At 43.7% G+C, this 23,481-nt stretch overlaps 1 protein-coding gene, 1 long non-coding RNA gene and 1 pseudogene across 2 annotated transcripts in view; 1 reads left to right on the top strand and 2 right to left on the bottom strand.

Moving 5' to 3' along the window:
- LOC101703279 (cyclin-Y-like protein 1) overlaps positions 1 to 778 on the bottom strand; it is a 39,504-nt gene extending 38,726 nt beyond the window's left edge. Inside the window, exon 1 of the mRNA XM_021251581.2 lies at positions 216 to 778. Coding sequence (XP_021107240.1) covers positions 216 to 435 — 220 coding nt within the window. The 5' untranslated portion in view covers positions 436 to 778. The remainder of the gene's footprint in view (positions 1 to 215) is intronic.
- Positions 779 to 6,528: 5,750 nt separating this feature from the next.
- Positions 6,529 to 9,447, bottom strand: LOC101721138 (polypeptide N-acetylgalactosaminyltransferase 1 pseudogene; annotated as a pseudogene).
- Positions 9,448 to 13,616: 4,169 nt separating this feature from the next.
- Positions 13,617 to 21,575, top strand: LOC101720900 (uncharacterized). The gene is made up of 4 exons (XR_206372.3): positions 13,617 to 13,977; positions 15,030 to 15,121; positions 19,251 to 19,469; positions 20,163 to 21,575. It is a non-coding gene; the product is annotated as an uncharacterized LOC101720900 (long non-coding RNA).
- Positions 21,576 to 23,481: the final 1,906 nt, after the last annotated feature.

Raw genomic sequence — 23,481 nt, 5'->3', positions numbered from 1 at the left:
AGGGGCCATGAACTGGATGTTAGGGTAGAGAGGGAAAGACACTGGCCTCAAAGACAGAGAGGACTAAGTGTGGGAAAGCAAGGCACAGCCACCCAAGACCAGGCCCAAGAAAGCCAGTCCCTGGAGCAGAGGAGCCAGAAGTCCCCGGGCCCTGAGGGTTCAAAACGTGAGAGCCTCACCTGAGGCAAACAGTGTCCCCACTGCCACCTCCTTACCTCGGGGCCTCTCCTGGTCACTGATGTGCTGCAGGTGGTGACCATGCCTGGTTCCCATGGAAAACTCCTCAGTCTCCTGGGAAGCAGGTGCTTGTGCCACGGCAGCTCCCGCCACTGCTCCACAGATCTCAGACTCGTAATCTGGCTCCACTGGCCCCTTGCGCCGGCCCGGCTTGCGGCTGGCCTTGGAGCCCACACAACAGGTCAGAATGTTCCCCATGGGGCACCACTGCGCCTTGGCTCAGTCCCACTTGAGGAGCTCAGCAATGCAGAGCAGACTCATCTGCTGTTCTTTCACCTGCCCTCTGGCCAGCAGGCTGGCCCTACCCTCACCCCCCCCCCAGCCCCCTAAGCTGACTGGTCTTCTGAGGGGCAGTGATCTGGCTTATTTAAAGGGATTAGAGATCCCACAAATGCTAAGAGCCAAAGCCCCTGCCAGAGATCAAGTCAAAGTTCTTTCTCCTTCAGCAATCTCCGACCACCTCCGACCAACTGACTAGGTCAGCACCTGCCAACTGGAATGCATCCTGCGTCACCTGGTTACCAGGAGCCAATCACGACCAGAGTTCCGTCCGCATGCCCACCCAACTGGCACCCAGGCATTTGATTCAAAACACCCCGGCCCACCTGGGGCTGTCATCGCCCTCACACATAGGGTCAAGGATGTCTGTTTCCATTCTTCAGGTGCTGCCTGGAGCTTCTCTGCCTTTTGTAACTCTACAGGTGGTCTGGGTCAACAGACTTTATAGAAAGCCCCAGTTAATAAGAAGCTGGTTCCATAGGCAATTCAGCTTCTCTGAGTAGTCCAGCTCTCACTTTTCTCAGAGCATGTAGGTGCACCCAAACTGTTGGCTGTTTCTGTACCTAAATGCTCCTCTACTGTCAGTTTTGGTTTGAAATCCACTTTCTCTACATATTGGCTAAAGGAACAATTCAACAGGAAGAGATAACAATTATAAACGTACAGTATATATACCAAACACTGGCACACACAACCTCAAAAAACAAACAAATGGACAAGAAAAATCAGATAAACACCAATACAGTTGTAATGAGGGACCTCAATACCCCACTGTCACAAATGGATAGATCAACTAGACCAAAAAAAATCAACAAAAAAGTCAGAGTTTAATCAAACCTTCGAACAAATAGACTTAATAGATGTCTACAGGGTATTCCATCCAAAAACAATAAAATGCACATTCTTCTCAGCAGCACATGGGACTTTCTCCAAAACAGACCACATACTAGCCCATAAAGCGTGCATAAATAAATGCAAAAGAATCAAAATTATCCCATCTATATTATCAGATCATAATGAAACTAGAAAGCAATGGCAAAAGACAACAGAAATTATGCACACATATGGAAATTGAATAATAATCTTGAGTGATCAAAGGGTCACAGATGAAATTAATGAAGAAAGTAGTTGCTATAATCGAACAATGACAGTATGACATACTGGAACCTATGGAACATAATGAAAGCAGTCTGAAGAGGGAAGTGTATAAAGGTGAATTTCCACATCAGGAAAACAGAGTGAACTCAAATAAATAAGCTAATGATACTCCTCAAGGTCCGAGAAAAGCAATCCAAACCCAAAGGTAGGAAATTATAAATATCAGAGCAGAAATTAATGAAATTGTGACTAAAAAAATACAAAGAATCCATGAATCAAAGAGTTGGTTCTTTGAAGGATAAAACAAAATATACAAACGCTTAGCTAACCTTATTTTAAAAAAAGGAAAAAAGACTCAAATCCATGCAATTAGGAATGAAAAGGTTGAAATTACAACAAATCCCACAGAAATCCAGAGGATCTTCAGTACCTACTTCGAGAACCTGTACTCTAATAAGAAGATGGAAAATTCAGAAAAAATGGACATATTCCTAGATTTGTATGAATTACCAAGATGATATAAAAATTTTAAATAATCCAATATCAGCCAATGAAATTGAAGATATAATTTATTTTTTTTAATTTTTAAGGATTTTAATAAAAATCAAATTTGAAATAAGATACATTACAGTATATTTATTTACATATTCATTTATTTTGGATAAGTCTTAGCCTTTTTAAAAAATATAATTTATTGAATAATGATTGACATCTAAAATCTGGGTATATTTAATGTATATAACTTAAGGAGTTCAGAGGTAATTACATATCCATGAAAGCATCATCCACCAAGACCATAAATGTATCTATCATATCCCAAAGTTTCCTTCTGTCCCTTTTATTAATATTATCAGTTTCTGTGTCTCCTCTGTGCTGGGAACCATGGCAGGCCTACCCGGAAGCCTCCTCCTGCCTGGGAGCCAAGGCACGCCGATGTGGAGGTCTCCTCTGGGCTGGGAGCCATGGCACACCTACCCAGAAGCCTCCTCGAAGATATAATTTAAAATCTACCAACAGTGCTTACTTCAGCAGCACATATACTAAAATCTACCAACAAAGAAAAGTCCAGGCCCTGAAAGATTCACTGCTGAATTCTACAAGAGATGTAGAGAAGGGCCAGGGATTTAGCTCAGTGGTTCCAGTGCCTGCCTCGAAAGCGCAAGGTCCAGAGTTCGATCCCCAGTACCAAAAAAAAAAAAAAAAGAAATGAAATTCAGCCCAAATGCCCATCAACTGGAGACTGGATAAAGAAAATGTGGGTTTTTTTATAAAATGGAGTACTACTCAGCCATAAAAAATGAGAAATTAGAGACATTTATAGCTAAGTGGATGCACATTGAGGCAATACTCTTAAGTGAAATAAATAGGACACACATGTGTAAATACTGAATAGTTTCTCTGGCGTGAGAAACTGAAAGTGTAAATAAGGACTAAATGTATAATAGGTCATGTGAAATAGGAAGAAAAGGGGCAAAGGGGAAGGAAGTGGGAGGGCTAGGGGAAAGGATAGAAGGGAATGGGATTAATATGAGAAAATGGAAAAATAGGAACAAAATCTTTGTAAATAGGGAGGACTGGAGGGGTTGAAGGGAGGGCTGGGCAAGGGTGAAAAATAAGAACCAAGAGAGACTATGTAAAGGTGCAAATTTCCAATGATGAATGTCATTATATTGTATACCTAAAATGTACCAATGATTAGAATGAATAATTGATAATGTAAAATATGAAGAAAAGGTCCAAAGGGGTAGGGGTAGTGGGAGGGGCAGGGGAAAGGAAAGAAGGGAAAAGAATAAATGATGAGAAATGAAAAAAATGGAAATAAAGTCTTTGTAAATAGGGAAGGGTGGAGGGCATGAAGGGAGGGCTAGGAATGGGGAAAAAATAAGAACCAAGATGCATTATGTAAAGGTACAATTCCCAATGAGAAATGTAATTGTGTTGTATACCAACAATGTACCAATAAAAGAATGTAATACAAAAAAAAAAAAAAAAGAAATGTAGAGAAGACGTAACGCGGCTGCTTCTGAAACTCTTTAACGAAACTGAGAAGGAAGCAATACTCCCAATTCATTCCTGAAAGCAAGCATTACTTTAATTCCAAAACCAGAGAAGGATCCAACTAAAAAAAAGAACTACAGGCCAATCTCCCTAATGAACATGGACACAAAAATCCTTAATAAGATACAGCCAAACAGAATGCTGCAAACCATCAAGAAAATTATACACCATGACCAAGCAGGATTCATCCCAAGGATCAGGGATGGTTCAACATGCACAAATCAACAAATGTAATACCCCATATAAGCACATCCAAGAAGCAAAACCATATGACTCACTTTGTCAGACTTAGGAATGAATCTGACTTACAAACGTTCTCTGAGAATGAACTTGTTTGTAAGTCAGCGACTTGATCTACTTTTATCCGGCAAAAAGAACTTTTAAGTTTTTTCTGCTCTGAGTCAAATTCATTGTATAATGGTAAATGAGTTAATTTATCAAGAGAACATAAAAACTGCAAATACATATACACTCGATTGGAGCACCTAAATACATGAAAAAATATTAATTGATTTGAAGAGAGACATAAACAGCAATACAAAAACACTAGCTTTTAATCCTCTACTTTTAACAACAGATAGATCATCCTGAGAGCAATCAATAAAGACTTGAATTTATACTACAAAAGATATGTACAGAACATGCCACTCAAAAGTACAAGAGGAAAAGTGCACACAAAACACTCTTCTGGATGGAAGACATATTAGGCCACAAAACAATTCTTAGTAAATTTGAGAAGACTGAAATCACAGTAAGAATATTTTCTGACTACAATGGTATTACACAAGAAATCAGTAGCAAGAAAAAAACTAAAAAGTGCACAAGTATGTAGATATTAAACACCATTCCCTAAACAGAAAATGGGTCAAAAAAAGAAATCCAAAAGATACTCAAAAAACAACTGTTACAGCAAAGTGCAACAGCTCAGCCTTGCATCCAAGTGTTATAGGTCTGTGTTACAACCAATGTTAGTTATCTGAAGGTCTCTGGAGGTGAAGAAGTCAAGCGGTGCTCAGAAAGATGGAGGGATTTTTTATTCTGCTGGAGGACTCAGAAGAGTTCATACTCTGAAGGCTGAGCCCTGAATGGTAATGCAAGCAACCTTACATAGAGATCTTTGAGATAAGGGGGTGGGCCCACCTACTGGGTGAACATGCTCATTGAGGCAGATGGGCAGACTTAACAGAACATTCTTGAAACCTTAGCTATAAGCACCCTGCAGTACAAACAGTTACACTGCTTGAACAGAACATCCTATGGAAAAATGGGGGGGTGGGGGGCAACAGACAAAGGCCTGCCCTGTTGCACATTATTTCTTTATCACAACAACTTAGGACAAATAAAAATGGAAACACAACAAACCAAGACTAATGGAATACTACAATGTACTACTAAAAAGAAGGAAGTTTGTATCAATAAAAGCTTACCATAAGAAACAAGAAAGACCTCAAACCTCCTAAATTTATATTTCAAAAAGATAGGAAGAGAACAATAAACTAACCCCAAAGTTAGCAGGAGGAAGGAAATAAAGAACCAGAGAAGAAAATAAATGATACAGAGAATAGAAAAATAGGAAAGATCAACAAAGCTGAGGTTTGTTGTTTTTTTTTTGGTACCGGGGATCGAACTCGGGTCCTTGTGCTTGCACAGCAGGCAGCGAAACCACTGAGCTAAATCCCCAGCCCAAAGCTGAGTTATTTTTAAAAAGATGAAATTGACAAAACATTAGCTAGGCTAACGAGGAATCAAAGAGAGTTTTTGAATCTCATCAGAAAAGAAAGGTCACGTTACAACTGATACCCGCAAAATACCTAGGATCCTAAGAGACTACTATGATCAATAAATGCCTGAAAATTTTATAACATGAGCCAGGCATGGTGGCACACACCTGTAATCCCAGCACTGGGAAGGCTGAGGCAGGAGGACTGTCCCGAGTTCAAAGTCAGTTCCAGCTACACAGTGAATTCAAGGCCAGCCTGGACTGCACAGTGAGACCGTTTCAGAAAGAAAAAGACAGAGAGAGAGAGAGAGAGAGAGAGATAACCTGAAAGGGATTGCTAATTCCTGAACATATACAATCTATCAAGGCTCAAACATGTAGAAATAGGATATCTGAAAGGATCAGTAAGCAAGGAGATTGAATCAACAATAAAATCTCTAATTAAAGAAAATCCAGGACTTGATGTCTTTTTAGCCTAGTTTTACCCAATATTTTTTTTCTGAGCATGAAAATAATTTATTGATTAGACATCTGATTTATTCAAGCAGTAGGCCTACTGAACACAGCTATGGAGTAGGAAAAAAAATTCCATCCAGCACCTGCATCATTTCAAATTTCCTGGGGACAGTTTATTCATTCTGTATTATAGCCTCACCCTAAAACATCCACGGGTGCTTGATGTACATTAACCTTTTAATAAAAGGACATGAGAAGCTTTGTGTATACCCAAATTGGCAAGTATCATTAGTGATATGACTTTCAGAAACATTCTTAGGCACAATAGCACTGCCTGCAGTGACAGTCTTTGATAATCAAAGAAAAGATGACCATTAAATATAATCTTACAAGCAGAAAGGAAAAATATATGCACCTTTGCCAAAAGATTGCTTTACATATTGGGGAGAGTGTCACAACGAGATTTTCCTTTTATGAGATTAAAAATTACCTTCAACTGACATCAACTTTTAATGGATACCTAAATATTAAAAATCAGACAAAAATAAAACCAATTTAACCTAAATGTAATTTAGGGAAGAAATGCAGGACTAGTCATATGAAAAAATAGCTGCACTTCTTTGGTTAAATCAGTAAAAACTGCCAATTGAACATTTTCAGTCAAATTTTATTTTTAAAAAAGCAGCAGATCAACATTACAATTCAAGAATCTAATCTAAGTATGCACTTGATAATGAAGTACATCTGGGTATGGAGTGAAAAAGGTTTTCAAAAAAACCATCAAATGTATTATCTCCAAATACCCAAATAATAAACACTTCCATAAGCCTTTTGTTAAGTGGAGTCATAAAGAACTAAAAATTTATTGCTAGGAAAACAAATCTGTAATACAGTAGTATGAATCTTGGGTATTAGGCATAATCTGTTGAATGAAGTTAAGAAGTTGATATGGCAAGAAATTTCTGTTGTGTGTGTACGCACGCGTGTGTGTATGAGACAGAGGGAGAGACAGACTGTAAGCCAGTTGACCCAAGAGAAACTGAAATATTCAACTTGTTCAGTTGAGACCAGACACCACCATGTTACTTCTCCATTTTTAGAAGGCAATTAAAAATTACAATTCTAATAGCCCACAAACCAAATAAAAAATGTTGTAGAAATTAAAACTATGTTCAAAGAGCTTTTTTCCCAGCTCATTTTCAGCACCCCAAGAAAAATAAAAGCATCCATGACTATCACAGATGAAAACAAAATGTCATTGGAATCAGTTATTTTTCCCCACTGAGGTATAAAATCTATATAGAAATTTGATACTATAACAAATTGTACTTCTCATAGCTCTGTTGTAATTTTCTTTAAACCCTGTTTAATATATTTTTTTAATTGTTTTAAAAATGTTGTTTTCATGATTGTGCGTCTGGTTCCAGTTCTTTTTCATCTATTTGTATATCAATAGTTAATATACTGGCTACCAGTTCTAATCAGGAAAAAAATCTTGGAAATATCTTCATTATGACAGCACACTCAGCAGAAATTACTGATGTGCAAGTAAACCATAAAAGGTGCAGTTCTTCAAAAAGCACATTTTGTTGATTAAGTTTTGCTGTCTGAATATTCTCCCCCGTGTCTCTTGATGAAAGACTCTTTCCATCTTGTAAACATCAGTGTCCACAGTCTCACTACTATGCAGTTTCACGTCCTTGGACAGGAAGGCTGGTTCACAGCTAGTGAAAAGCTAGAGGAGCCTGAGTTTTAATGGCTGATAAACCTTGCATCCTGCAGAGGAGGAAAGCACTTTTCCTGTTTTGCTACTTAAGAATGTGGCAGAAATGTATGCTGAGATAGCCCAGTCAATCTTTTTTTTCTTTTTCTTTTTTTGAAAATTTGGTCTCAGAATATTTCTGGAACAGTGACGTTTCGAAGAAGCCACTGCTGGGACCGGCTTCCGCTGCAGTCTCTAATGCTGGGCACCTGGCTGTCCTCTTCTGTGGCTTTATCCAGGCACTGATTACTGCTCACATGCTGCAGGGTTAATCTCACTGGGTCATACTCCCAGAGTTGGTTGCCTTTTAGGTGGTGGCATTTGAGCATGGTAACAGGGCCATTAAGTTTGGAAACATCCAAACAAAGGTCATCTGTTCTAATTTCTTTGTTGGCAGTATAAGAGAAAACCTGATTACGTCCCATACCATGACAATTAAAAATTCCAACTTTTTCATTCTCTTTTCTAGCCATGTTATCTAGACACTGATTTGCTTCCACATTTCGTATCTCTCCCAGTGAAAAATAATGACATGGAATCTGAGAATCAGGATAGATGTTCTCAAGGTACCAAGAGAAAGGTTTGCATTGTAGTTTGTGTCTCAGACCAAGTCTTGATGACATATCTCCATAATCTACCTTTGTAACACCAGGTGAGATTATATAGAAGAAATTCTTGAATTCATCCATCCACACTTCTGCAAGTCGTCTGTTATTTTTATTGATGATCTGCCCCGTGCCTCCTGGAAACGTGTAAGGTGTTGCTTTCCGAAACACATGTCCAACGTGTGAGCATGTAACAATTTCCAAAGTTCCTCCACACTGCCAGATCCTAAAGGAAATTTCTAGATTTTCTCCTCCCCAAATATCCATTCCAGCATCATACGTTCCAATTTCCTAAAAGTAATCTCTGTCTATTGAAAAAAGGCCTCCTGCCACTATAGGTGTTCTGACAGAAAGAGTTCGATCACCTTTCCTTCTGTCCATTTCTCTTTGGGGAACAGGATAGCATCGAAAATTGAGTTTCCAATTAAATCCACCATACATCATGTCAGAGCCTGCCATATACTCAAAAGTATCATCGCTGATCACATCAGTGACAGGACATACCACTGTTCTCCTGTCCTGTTTGATCCGGGCTCAGAGAGGCTCCAGCCAGCCCACTGTGCACTCACAATGAGCATCTAAGAAGGTGACGGCTTGACCTTTGGAGACAGCAGCTCCTTTTAATCCAGGACACTCTTCCATTCAAATTACATGAACGGGCACTTTTAGTTTTTTCACACAACTCTCTAGAGGTCTTTTCAAAAAGTCTTTCTCGCTGGGATCATCTACTAGAGCAATTTCTTCTACCATGTGTCTTGGTGAGCGATTAATGACACTATGAACAGTTCGAAGAAGTGTGCTCCAAGCCTCACTGTGGAAAACATTCACAACACTTGTTGCTGGAAGATTATCTGGGTGCACCTTTGTTTCCCAGCCTTCTAACCTAACATCAGGCAAACTTCTGTTGAGTGCAATCATCTCACTTGCCATTAAATTGAACTGATTGATTTTAAACATCTCTTTCATTTTCTCTTGATCCTCTTTAGGAATGACGACTGGTTTCCCATTTCTCTAGGACCTTCCCGAGGCTTTTGTGCTGGCTCTAGAACATCCCCAGCAGGAAGTCCTCTCTCCTTTCTCTCATCACATTTGTTGCATTCACTGAAGTAAACCAGCAGGAACATATCCAAGAGTACCCAAATCAAGGAGGTGGCTAGGACCACCTTGCAATATGCAAATTTTCTCATGGCACTTTAAGTCAAATGCAAAATTTTAAAATACATACATATATATATATATATATATATATATATATATATATATATATATACAAAGATCATGAAAATTATCCCACTCCAGTTTCATCAGAAATCACGTTCAGAGCCCCAAACTGGTTTTTCAAATGAATACATATTCGCAATCCACATGTCCCACACCTCGCTGCAGCGCGGCGGCGGCGGCGGCGGCGGCGGGCGCTCCTCTGGGCCAGCCCGGGCGGCTCCGGCGCGGTCCGGCGGGCGCTATTCTCGGGCCGCGGGCCGCTGCGCCGCCGCCTCACCCACTGCCTGCGGCGCCCCCAGGGGGCGGGCGGGCGGGCCCCGCCTCCGTCCTGCTCGCCCCCGCCTCTGCCTCGGTCTCCGCGCCGGGCCTCCTGGGCTGGGCGTGCTAGTCCGGGCCGCCCCGCAAGCCGCGCCCGCCGCTGCAGGTCGCTCGCTCGTTCGGGGGCCCTCAGCGCGGCGGGCCGGGGCCGCGGGGCCGCCCGCAGGCCGCTCGCTCGGGCCTCTACCCAATATTTAAAGAACAAATACAGTCTTTCTGAAACTCTTCCAAAATACTGAAGAGGTCCCAACATGCCCAGACTGGTTTGGGAGGTCAGTCTTACCCTGCTATCAAAGCCAGACAAGTTCATTACAAAATACAGGCAGATATTTCTGAGGAATAGATGCAAAATTCTCCAACAAAATACCAGCAAGTCAATTTCAACACCACAGCAACAAATCAAATGAGCTATCAAATTATGAAAAGAGGGCCGGGGATTTAGCTCAGTGGTTTCGCTGCCTGCTGCGCAAGCGCAAGGACCAGAGGAGTTCGATCCCCGGTACCAAAAAAACCCCAACAAATTATGAAAAGACAGAAAAATTTAAATACATACGATTAAGAAAAACAAAGACTGTAACTCCAAGCATGACATTCTTGAAATGCCAATGCTGTATGGACAGCGAAAAGATTAATGGCTGCCAGGAATTCCGGTGAGTTGAGAGAGAGGTGAATAGGTATAGCAGTGGGAATTTTTACAGCAGAGAAATTATTCTATGTGATACTAAATGCTGGATATATTACACACATTTATCAAAATCCTGCAGAAAATAGGAGTCCTATGGGCATTCATTAATACATCAATATCAGTTCATCAGTCATAACAAATGTACCACAGCAATGTCAAATGTTAGTATTAAAGGAAACTGTGTAGGGACAGTGGGTTCATAAAAGCTTAGAGTATTTCTGCTCCATTTTTCTGTAAATTTAAAACTTCTCTAAAAATAATCTATTAATTATTAAATGAAATACTATTATAAAATGTGTCAAAAAGAAGAGAAAGTGCAGGGCTGGGGATTTAGCTCAGTGGCACCGTGCCTGCCTCACAAGTGCAAGGTCCTGAGTTGGATCCCTGGTACTGCAAAAAAAAAAGAGAGTGCAATACAAAGATAAGGGATTTTTTTTTCCTTGACAGCTAGCCAAGCCATGGACTCTAATAAAATTCACAGAATGGAAAGAGTGAATTAGGCCAGGAGTATAACAGAGGAGGTTCTTTTAAGGTGAAAAGAGATAATCAAGGGCTGGGGATCTAGCTCAGTGGTTCCACTGCCTGCCTCGTAGGCGCAAGGTCCCAAGTTTGATCCCCAGTACCAAAAAAAAACAAAAAACAAAAAGAGATAATCAAGTAAAACAGCTATACTGAGAGAAACTATGTGTATATTAATGAAGCCCAGAGACTGAAACAACAGCCATGGGAAAAGGTACTAAGAAATTTGTAAGGGGGTTTCCTCCATATAGTGCAATGTAACCGTGCCTTCTGCTTTCCTCAAAAACCAGGAGAAAATTTTCTACTACATTTGATCTTTTTGAACTTTGGTTTTGTAGTTGGAACAAGTGTTTCACTGGTCTATAATTGGTCATAGAGATTTCTGTTTGCATCCAAGACAGGCTATCAGGAACCAGAATTATCCTTCCACCTTAAACCCCTTAGAAAATAAGTGAAAATATGTAAAAGAGCAGTATTCAGAAACTGGAAAACACTAGCTATAAAACAGAAGGAAAACAAAGAAGGCTCAAATGATGACACTCACTGACTGGAATTTGTAGGTCACATTATAAAAACAGGAACCCAAACAAAGACCTTGCTGGTCATTCAGGAGACAAAGTTCGTGTTGGGAAAGACAAGGCAGCTAAAATTCATGGGGCACAGGACAGGAGAAAGGCAATCTCACAAGTAGGAGGGGGATAGATCTCCATACATGATCAGAGGTCACCCTGATTACAGACAGGCTTTCACTGTCCTCTCTGAAGTCCTGGATTCCTTTTCACCCCACATAGCTGACCAGAGAGCCCTTAGGTCAGAAGCATCCACAGAATTTGGAAATTCAAAGTTCAAGGTGAAAGAGGGAGCATTTGCCAACAACTTAATCCAACCTAATCCTATTTTATAGTTCTAACCTGTATTCCATTATCAGTGTTTGGAAACTATCTCCAATATGAAGACATAATGTAGTTTTTCCTTTCTTTAGACAAGTAGCCAGAAACTTTTCACACAAGTTCTAGCTGCTCTTTACATGTAACGAAATGACAAGTATTCAGGGCAGTCAAAGAACTAGATCTAATTGATGTATAATTGCTAGTAACAAAATCTACAAACTCGTAAGTCATCATTGTGCCACCTCAAAGCCCTGCAAACATTTAAGTGGCAAATTATAATCCCAATTCAAAACCTCTGTTCCAAGCACTAGTACAGCACTCTTGAAAATTCAGTCTAGTTTTGGTAACCTGTAGCCTTAACTAGGAACTTCAGTAGTAGTTTGGCAGAGGAACAACTGTATGTCTCCTAACTCCAGAGAATCTGTGTTGTTACTCTAATAATTATTACTTTAAATTATAGAAAGTAATGTACTCAACAGAGGTTATTAAGACAATGACATTTAAATGAATGGAAACTTACACAATTCAACTGAAGAAACATCCAAAGAGTCTTTGGCAGGGGGAATGAATTCTGAAATATTTAAAAGTATATCCCACTTCAAGTAGCAATTATATGTACTAGTTGTGTTTAGTTGTTAGTTTTTATTTTAGTAATTCAAGTGATAGAAAAAATAAAACCTGCCAATACAGTGGATCTTCCCAATCAAGCGATAAATGTGAAGACCCAAAAAAAGTATGTGGCAAGTGATTATGATCTCATCTTCTCATCAAATCTTGTCTTCCCTCTAATATTCATTTCTATTCATTGATAATACCTTTCCTTTCACTTTCACTAGATGTTGTGTATTATACCAATTAAATATTTCTCAAACCTGTCCTTTTCTTCTTTTGTACTAGTAGTCTAATATGGGCATTTATCATATCCAATAAACAATGAAAACTTCCCTTACCTTCTCCCAGTACCCAAATCTATCTTCCACAATGTGTCTAAAATACTTTCTCTAAAAATAAATGTAACACTGTAACTTCCCTAAGGAAAACCTTCATCTATTTGTAATTACACCTGAAAAAGTCCAACTGCATTATCCCTATCACTTGTACTCTAACACCGGTGCAGCTGTCGTTCTCTGGTCACAACATTATCTTCCTAAAATGCTAAATATTTTCCTCCTTCATTGCCTAAAATCTATTCATCCTTTAAGGCTGCATAAAATCTAAATCATTCAGGTTGAACAAATTACTCCTGTCTGTAAAGTGTGTACCTGTGTGACTGCTTGTGACTCAGGCAGGCCCCTGCCACTGCAGAACTCCAGGGCCAAAGGGCTGGGAGATCCTGAAGGGGGCAGGGCCAGTAGGGGTCTAAGGAGCATCAGGGCAGGTGAGGGACCCGGAGAGGGAGGAGGGAGAGAGAAGGTGCAGAGGGGAGGGAGGGCGGGGCTGGGTAGAAGAAGGCCGGGGAAGGGGAGGGAGAAGAAAGCAGGGAGGGGAAGGAAGGGAAGGGGCCGGGAAGGTGCCCTGGGGCGGGGTGCAGGACCCAGCTGGATTAAGAGTCGGGCAGGAGGCGGCAGGGTCCAGGGGGATGAAGCGGGTGCGAGGACGCAGACCCTCGGGCCCCAGCCCCCGGGGACCATCCTCGGGGTGCGGTGGAGCCCTGCAGGCCGCTCTTTCTTCGGCTTCGCACACCCAGTCTACCCAGCAGGCAGTGCGAGGCACGTGGCTGCCCGCGCATGCGCCTGGGGACTTGGGCGCACCATGGGGAAGGGGCGTGGCCGCGGTCGGACAGGCTCGTGTTCAGGTCACGCCTTGGCTGGATCAGCTTCCCTGAGGCAGAGTACCGGAAGCCAGTCACGAGTGCAGGCCTAGGGAGTGGAGGCTGAGCCAGGTTCCAGGAGTGGGAGGAAGGCGGCTGCATCAGGGAACAAGCTATCTCAAAAGGCTGTGGCCCGTCGTCATCGTCCTAGTCTTGTCGTCCCTGTACCGTCCCGAGTATCCCAGTCCTGCCCCTCCAAGGTCCCTCCCCTTCTGCCCTGGTGACCCCAGTTCCCGTGGCATAGGAGCGGGCGGTCATGCACCTCACTAATGCTTAGCAGACCGGGAGGAAGGACTGGAGCTGTGTTCCCATTCCACAGGTAAGGAGCCTCAACCTTCCTGCAAAGTGTTCCCACTCCAAGCCTCAACTCTCCTCCAAAGAGACGGTGCCTGCCGGAGTGGGTTGGGGCCTGAGGGACTGCTGCCTTCACACCCGGCTTCATCCCCCGGGGCCCTGCTGCTGCCCCCCTCCAGCTCCCTGGATCTGGCTGGACCCCTGACCCCATCCTGTGACATGGGCCAACAGAGATCCCCTCTCCCTGCCAATCCCTTTTCCCCTCCCTGGCTGGTACACCTTGCCCCTTCCCCTTTTCAGACCCTCTCCCTCTCTTCCCCTTCCCCCCTCCTTGTTCCACCCATCCCCCTCACTCTTTTCCCCTTCTCTCTCCTAATCCTCCCCTCCCCTTCCCCTGACACCTGGTCCCCTTTCTTTTTTTTTAATTTACATGAACACATTTATTGCAAGTAGCTCTATGGAAAAGCTATATATATATATATATATATATATATATATAAACACTATACAGAGTTGCAAGTTTGTTTCATCTGCAAACGAGATGTTTACGAGGAATACAAGAGTATTTACAAAGGAAGACAAAGCAAGAGCAACTCAAACCAGAACTGTGAAGCAGAAATAGCAAATGTAATGAGCTGTTGCAACTGTAAAGTTTTAGTTTTTACCGACCTAGTGACTATGTATGACACCAAATTAATGTAGAGGTCACAAAAAAAAAAATCTTTCCATCATAAGTTTTTCTTAACAGCAGCATAAACTGATAACTGGAAGGTAAGTGATACATTGGTACATATCCTTCCAGCACAATACTGAATAAATTATATCTGTAAACTAAGGAGTAATGTCAGAGAGATTGCATATTTGTAATGCTGTACCTGCAACTTTTGTACCTGTTACTATTTGTATGTACTGTTGTGTATAAGGTTTCCATTTGTTTATTCAGCAAGTGTTACTTCTGTGCTATACCCTCTGTACTGTCTGCTGGGAGTCCCTAAACCTAATCTGTGAATAGCATTTTCCTCCAAATAATCTTATCCTCCCAACATTCTGAATAATTATGACTTAACCCTCTCCTAGGACCTGTTCTGGCCCAACCCTTCCCATGGCCTGCCCAACCTTCTCCTCCTTGTGACTGGTGACCTGCTTTGATGGGAGCCTATGTACCTGAGGTGGGTTCACCCAGTTACTTGCCTGGGTGTTTCTGCAGTCTGCAGACTATAATGAAGTAGTGCAATCTAGCGTCCCTACTAGGGGTAAGAAGCATCAGGTTGCAGCCTTGGCCCTCATCCTCAGAACCAACTCCTGGGTAGGTTGGTTCCTGAGGACCCACTGCCTTCAGAACTCCAGGTTACCATCCTCCAAGACTCTAGATCTCTGTCATCTAGCATGTCAGGCCTTTACCTGAGACATCCAGCCACCGCCCTCCAGGATTCCTCTACACATTGTTGGCCCAAATTCTGGGTTTAATCAGTTGGTTTTTGGTCATGGACCTCAGAGATGCCTTCTATATCACCCTGGCACCTGAAAGCCAAGATCTTTTTGCCTTTGAGAATCCCCTCACAGGAATAGGACAATTGAGGAGCCGGGGATTTAGCTTAGTGGTTCTGCCGCCTGCCTCACAAGCGCAAGGACCCAAGTTCAGTTCCCAGAACCAAAAAAAAAAAAGTGGTCTTCTTAAGGAATAGGACAATTGACTTGCACATGTCTTCCTCAAGGTTTTTGTGATAGTCCTCACCCCTTTGGCGTGGCCTTAGCCCAAGATCTCCTGGACTGAAAGGAGAAAAAAATTACCCTCCTCCAATATGTAGATGACCTAATGCTTTGTGGGGAGACTAAAGATGCAATGCATAGGGGCACTGTGTCCCTCCTCACCTGACCTTCCAGGGCTAGAAGAAATCCCATGAAAAGGCCCAGATCTGTCAGGTTCAAGTTACTTACTTGGGTTTACTTATCTCACATGGGGGAAGTACTATTAGCCCTGAGAGGATACAGTCTATAGTAGATTTCCCAAAGCCTAAACATATTAAACACCTGAAAGCCTTTATGGGAGGCCCTGGATTTTGTAGAATCTCGATCCCTGGATCTGCTGAAAAGGCTCAGCCCCTTTACAAGCTTCTCAGGGAGCATCAGAAGGCTCAGACCCACCTCCTTACTTAGAGCCCGGAGGCTGATTGTGCTTTTCAGGGATTGAAGCAGGCCCTGCTGGCTCCTATGCTAGGGCTCCGCAATCAAACAAAAATGCCCTCTTTCTGACAGAGAGATGGGGGTTGTTTGGAGAGGTCTCACCCAACCCCTGGGACCTATCCAGCAGCTCATAGCTTACTTGAGCAAGGAATTACATCTGCTGTCAAAGGGATAGTCAATCTGCTTGTGGGCATTGGCCAGCATGGATATTTTTGTCCCCAGAGTCCATAAATTCATGCAAGGATGGGCACTTACAATAGTCTTTCCATGACATTGAGAGGCTCCTTGAGGGACCAATCTGTCCCTGGGTATTAGATGCCTGGATTTTAAGATACCAAATCTTCCTACTAGAAGGTCCTGAAGTGGACATAGATTTAGCAAGGCCTCAACCCAGCCACCTTTCTGCCTTGTCCCAAGGAGTTAATTGAGCATCAACGTGATTGTCCTGAGATGTTAATCTAGGCCCAGCAGTTAAGACACAGAATATATAATCAACATCTGAAGGACTCTGAGGATGAGATTTTTACTTATGGCAGCTCCTTTGTCCAAGAAGGAGTCAGGAAAGCTAGATATCTAGTGTGGGTCACTTGGAAGTTCTGGAGCCAGGTCTCCCAGGCACCAGTGCCCAAAGGGCAGAATTAATAGCCCTCACTCAAGCTCTCAGACTAGCCAAAGGCCAGAAAGTAAACATCTATACTGAGTCCAAGTATGCTTTTCATGTTGTGTGTTCGTGTGGCTATTTGGAAGGAGTGAGGCCTATTAACCTCAAGAGGGTCTCCTACTAAGCATGCTTTGGAGATCTTACAAATTGCTGAGTCTGTACACCTGCCCCTTGAAATAGCAGTTTTACATTGCTCAGGACACCAAAAGAAGCAAAAACCTGTTACCCTGGGCAATGAAAGGGCTGACAAGGAAGCCAAGTCAGTTGCCTACCAACACCTAATGTCCTTTTCTGTGGTCAGCCAGTCTTGCCCACTAACCCACCTGTATATTCTGACCAAGAAGTTTTACCGGCCCAGAAACAGGAATAGACCCTTAATTCTGATGGATGCTGGGTCAGCCCCACTGGGTACCTCTTTCTACCTGGCTGCCTAGCCTGGAAGATGACCAATGACGCCTGCCACCTATGGCAGAAAAATACTCTTACCCTGGTTACAAAGGCCTTCCATGGAAATAAGTTAAAAATAGTAGTGCAGCAAATAGTCCAGGGCTGTGAAATATGCTTAAAGACAAACCTAAAAAATGTCTGTCTGCAGCTACCAGACAGCCATAACTGAGGTGCTTATCCTGGAGAGGATTGACAACTTGAGTTCACTCAGATGCCAAGAGGCTACAACCACCAGTTTCTCTTGGTTCTGTTTGATGCCCACACAGGGTGGATAGAGGCCTCCCCCACCAGGTCAAAAAAGGCAAGAGAGGTGATCAGAGCTCTCTTCAATTAGATTATTCCATGGTTTGGGATCCTTCATAAGCTCCAAAGTGATAATGGCCCTGCCTTTCATTCTGAGGTTATTCAAGGCATCCCCAAAGCCCTCAGTATTATGGTCTGCATTGTCCTTGCCAACCACAGTCATCAGGATGGGTTGAACGGGATAATGGGGTACTAGAAAGGCATTTGCACAAGTCAGTACATGAATGCAGGGCCCCTCAGAAACAGCTACTACCTGTGACCTTTACATGAGCCAAAAATGCACCCAGGTTTCAGGGGCTTTCTCCCTTTGAGCTCTTGTATGGGAGACCCTCAGGAACAACATCCTACTCAATGAGGAAACCAAGGGAGCCTTGAGGGAATTGAGGGTCTTAGCCCAGTTCCAGCAAATCCTGTCAGCCTTGAGACAGACTCCAGACATACTCCACCCACCAAGCTTCTCCTCTGCCCTGGAACTGTGCCATTTGTCAAGGGTCTAGACACATAGGACATAACTAGTCCCCAAGGGGAGAGTCCCTACACGGTGATCTTTCCATCCTCACTGCAGTTAACATGATGGGGCATGATGCCTGGATTCATCATTCCTAGGTTAAACAGTGGCTGCTTCTGGAGACCCAGAGAGCAATTCCCATGTGTTACAACAAGAGACAATACCCAAGACCACTTACACCTGTGAAAACTTGGAAGCTCTTAAACTTCTCTTCAAAAGACAGTCAGTGACGGGCCGGGGATCTAGCTCAGTGGTTCTGCCGCCTGCCTCGAAAGCACAAGGACCCCCATTCGATCCCCAGTACCAAAAAAAAAAAAAAGACAGTAAATGATGGCTATTGACTGAGAGAGCCTCGAACACCCTGTTTTGGTTATGTGTTCTGCTGTGGATTCTGTTCATAGTCTTACTTTTTATCTCTACTTTGCTTACCTACAGTTTTTTCTTATCAATCTGTTAACCCTTTTCATGATTCAGGCCTTACTAGTACCCTCACCTTGACTAGGCACATAGATAACACAAAGTGGCTCCACGACCAGGGAGCTATAGACTCTTTGGCAATACAGATCTTATCCCAAAGCAAAATTTGGTTGCCTTCTAAATCCACCTGGCTCCATTCTCTTCTGGGACTCTTGGCTACTCTGTTATTGTGCCTTGATGGCCTCTGTGTACTTAATTGCCTTATTTGGCTCATTTCAGATCACATTCATGCTGTAAAAATGCAGATGGTCCTCTAGATAAAGCCAAACATGGAGGTTCCTCCTTCTTTCTAATGCGGCCTGTTAGATTAACCTCCCAGTGGACACCATCCACTGCCCCAGCCTGTGCCATGAGTCGATCCCAGTATCATACTCTCTAGATCCAGCCACTGTGAAAAGCCCCACCTATGACCACATGAGGCTTTGGGGGGACAGCTAGACACAAGCTATAACACTGGCCTAGGTATCCTTATCCATATAGTGTGGAGCTAGGCTTAGAGCTGCTGCAAGCCCCTTCCACTGCATCACTCTCTGGATCCTGGGCTCTGAAAGCCACAGATCCCAGTGCAAGCTTGTGCCATCCTCTATACCAGACCCTGGGACAGCAGGAGCCAGGCTTCTCTGGGGACAGGGCTCGGGTCTTGGATTTCAGCATAGATGCCAAGTGGGATAAAGGAAAAGAGATGTCTATGGAAACTCATTTGTGGTTCTCTTCACAGTGGAAATCTCCCTGAGTTTCTGCAATTCTCACCATGCTGATGAGCACACCTAATCTGGACCTAGGAGAAAACCTCAGCCATTTGCCCTGCTGAACACGCACTTCTTCCTCACAGCTTTCCTGCCCTCTGGCTGACACAGGCTGCCTCTTGGCCCCCTTGACTTTCTCCACTAACTAAATGTCACACCTGCAGCTGTAGTTCCCAAGAGATGCTCTCCAGGTAATTCCATAGAGGAAGAACAAGGACTTTTCCATCTCTCGATACCCTCATGAGACACTGACCAATGACAAGTAGCAGGGCTGCTGTGAGGAAGAGTTAATGGGCCTATAGCCCAAAATGCAGCAATTAAGAGACTAAAGTACTTAAAGGAAATAGAATCCTTCCCAGAAAGCAGGGAAAGAAGGAGAGTCTGACCCATAGATCTGTGGCTTATCACAGCCCATGCTCATGATCTTCTCTTTATCTCTCGAGGAAATATAATGAGCAATTATTTTGTACACATCCCTTTCTGGAAAGTGGGAGGGTGAAGAGTTAAAAGCCATTTGGGATGTTAGCAGTTGGTATTCAGAAATGAAGAAACGGTTCCAGAGCTGGCCCACACATCAGTATGGAAGGTTATTCATGTTAAATAAGGCATGTCACATCTATGAACCCCCTTGATTTCCAGAATAATTGTGAGGAGTAGGAAAGCCATGAGTTCTTGCCTTGGTTTAAAAGATGAGGAAAGCAAGACCCAAAAGGGATAAAAGACATGCCTGAGCTCGCCTGTTTGTACACAACAGGGCTTCTACATCCAGCCATGATTCCTCCCAAAGCAATTTCCACCCTGATGGCTTTTAGGATCTCTCTCATTGGAACAACAGAGGAAAGAGGGAGAGAGTAAGGAAAACACCAAGCATCACTGTTTTACAGGGTTACCTATAAAACTGCTAGAGTCACAGAAGACGGTACATCAGGAGCAACCCACAGATGTGGAGGTGAGGGGCAGGCGGAAGTGCTAACACAGGTGGCCTTCCTGCTCCCCACTGCCCTAAGGAGAACCCAGACCTCTCCACGTGCTCAAGAGCTAATGTGACCCGGGTGCCATGGTGCACGCCTGCAATGCCAACTACTCAGGAAGGATCAAGAAGTTCAAGACCAGGCTGGACACCTGAGTTAGACCTTGTCGCACAATTAAAAATTAAAAGGGCTGTGGTTGTAGTACAGTGTGAACATCCTGAACTCAAATCCTTTGTCCCCTCCACCCCAAAAGAGAGAGAGAAAAGGAGAGGAGGGGAGGGAAAGCCAATCTATTCATCACACTGTATCACGAACAGAGAATGCTGTCTCCCTGGCCAGCAGTGAGCTTCCGAGGGTAGGCACAATGCAGGTGCTCAATGGTTGTCTCTGTACCTCTGTATTCATGAATTACGATACTCATGAACACATCTTGGAGTCTTCCTGCCTCTTGATTTTACTGCCCTTACTATCTTAATGTTAATTGCTTCATAAGTTCAATTCTTTCCCAATTCATAAAGCCCATTTTCTGTGGGCGTGGTAGCACATCCTGTAGTCCCAGCACTGTTAAGGCTGAAGCAGTAGGATTACTGAGTTCAGAGTGAGCTGGGGCTACCTACTGAGTTCAGGACCAACCTGGACTACACAGTGAGACCCTGCCTCAAAGAAGAAAAGGTGACTTCCTACTCTATCCTCACCACTTCACAACAAACACTGTCCAAGCCTCTGTGCCTCAGGCACTACGCCTTGTGTGATGACTACGGACTCCATTCTTCAGGCAGATATTACGGACTAACTGGCAGTTGCAAGTGGAAAGGAAATGCTATAATGGAAAACCATAAACACAAGTTGATTCAGAGACTTTCAGTAATAGTAATAACTGCAGCATTTACTGTAGAAATGAAACTATACTGAATGCTTTACATATATAATCTTTGTTATCTTTACAACTCAATGAACAAAGTGGGGGATCGAGGCCAGCAAGGTTAAGTCACCTGTCCAACTACACAAGTCACGAGGATTGATCAGGATTAGAGTCCGCTAAAGGAGATATTTTCTGGTAGAAAAGGCACCTCATGTAGGAGGTATGAATGGAATATATGAATGGAAAATAGATCTCTCTCTAATAAAAGTGTGAAATGTAACATGAGATCAACCCTCTTTGTGTCCTTGTCCTGTGATCCAGTAGTAAGCACAGGAGCACAGGCTACCAAAAACCTGAGTTCCAGTAAGGTTCCAGGGAAAGCTACAAGCACAGTAGTGGCCTTAGCCGTCGCAGCCTGCTCCATGGTGCCCTCTGGTGCTCAGTAAACAGCACGCATAGTTTTTCCCCAGATGAGCCGATTCACTAATGAAGTTTCCACCAGGGTCGCCCCTGGCTAAGACAGCACGGCTGACTTGTCCCTCGCTGTGCTCTCCCATGCCCACCAACCTCACCTCCCTGTGAGGGGCACTCAAGGGACAGATGTGGGCAGCCGACTGGTCTGAGATCAAGGGCATTTCCACTCTAGGGAGGTTGCTGCTGTCTTCCGGGCTCGGATTCCAAGAGCCCGACTCCTCCCACGCAGATATCCAGGCTTCCCAACCCCGAGACCACTGTGACTGCACTGTGGGCCGACTGTCTATGCCTGATGCTGGCATTAGTGGCAGCCCACATTCTGATCTCAGATCCAATGGCTAAATGGTTTGTTTCCAGCGGGCATGGTGGCGCACACTGTAATCCCAGCGCTCGGAAGGCTGAGACAGGAGGATCTCAGCGAGTTTGAGGCCAGCCTGGGCTATAAACGAGTCGAAGGCCAGCCTGCACTACAGAGCAAAACTTTCTCTCAAAAAACAAACAGAAACCCCAAAACAGTTTGTTTCCCTGAAGCCAGGATTGTGTGTGGTATGCACTGCTTGACACTTCTTCCCCAGAGGCCAGCAGCGGGGCAAGACAGATAATAGACAATGAAATGCACTGTGCAGCCTCCGGGAACTGCCCTGAGTGGGCGAGGGGGGCGTGGGGGACCTGGAGGACTTCCTAGAGGAGGAGGCACTTTAGCTAGTCTTGAGCAGAAGTGAACCAAGACAAAAGTAGTTCAGAAACAAGGCTATCGCCAGAGGCCCGCCTGGAGGGAAAATCCAAAGCAGGGAAACAGCCCGTGCTGCACTTTCTGTATCACCACAGCACGTGGTTGGCAAGGTCCACAGGTACCCTTCACAGTGTCCTGCCAGGACCTTGTGCTCTTTCATAGGTCCATTCCTGCAGGGTTTCAGAGTCAGCGTTACATGCCAAATTCTGCATTTCAGATAAAGCACTCAAATCCTTGCATGCTGTGGAACTCATGTGGTAGGGTAAGACAGGAGACAGTGGGGAACAGGAAGCTGTATTAGGATGGCAGGCTCCAGGATAAGAGAGTCAAGTGAACCAATAATTAGCACACCTCTCTCCACAAATGAGTTCCAAACCAACTGAGAAAAAAGGCAAAATGGTAGACAGGGATCGCTTCAATTACTGACAAGCTAGGTGGAAGATGTAACTAATATCAATGGCCTGTGTTAACTTCTTTGTATGCAACTCCAGAATTCTTCAGATTCACCATCAAACTGCAGGCATTCTGGCCCAGCCCAGACTTCTTCATGTAGGGCCTACAGCTATGAAACTTGAAACACAGAATAGCAGAACCCAATGCTTCCTGCAAGCAACCCCACCTTCAAATGAAAATGAAGTATGCATGCCTACTTTCCTTCTTCCCACATTTGATTAATACATAAATCTATGCAAATCTCCTGAGGCATGGGATGTTACAGGACCTCAAGAGACCAGAGAAGGATTTCTTCAGGTGTATGCTGACCCAAAGGCTGAGCCCCAAACAAAGAAAGGGCTCCAGTTTTATACATGCTGCCAAGGGGGCTATTGTACCTAGTGGTGCATAAATTGGGGGTGGGCAAGCAGAACAAAGGCAGTTTGCAATTTAACCTATCCCAGTGGCCTTGGTCAGGTAAAGCAGGATGCTATAAAACTTTATTGACAGGGACAAAGTTACTGATTTTATCTGTATTAGAACAAAGAACAACAGCGGTATTGCTTAGGTTGGGGAAATTTTTTTTAAGTCCTGCTTCTGGGGGATAATTAAACTTCCTGTACATGGGAGAAAACATCAGGAGCAGAAAAGCATTCCTCCCTTACAGTCTTTTCACTTTCAGCCCCTAGGCTTAACCCTTAGAGCCACAGAGGACCAAAACAGTCTCCTGA

Source organism: Heterocephalus glaber, unplaced genomic scaffold (genome assembly GCF_053883595.1).
Source record: "Heterocephalus glaber isolate CG9 unplaced genomic scaffold, H.glaber_assembly_v1.0 deba00001111, whole genome shotgun sequence".
Taxonomy (NCBI): Eukaryota; Metazoa; Chordata; class Mammalia; order Rodentia; family Bathyergidae; genus Heterocephalus; species Heterocephalus glaber.
The sequence above is the reverse complement of the archived record's forward strand: the minus strand, read 5'-3'. Positions and strand labels throughout refer to the sequence as shown.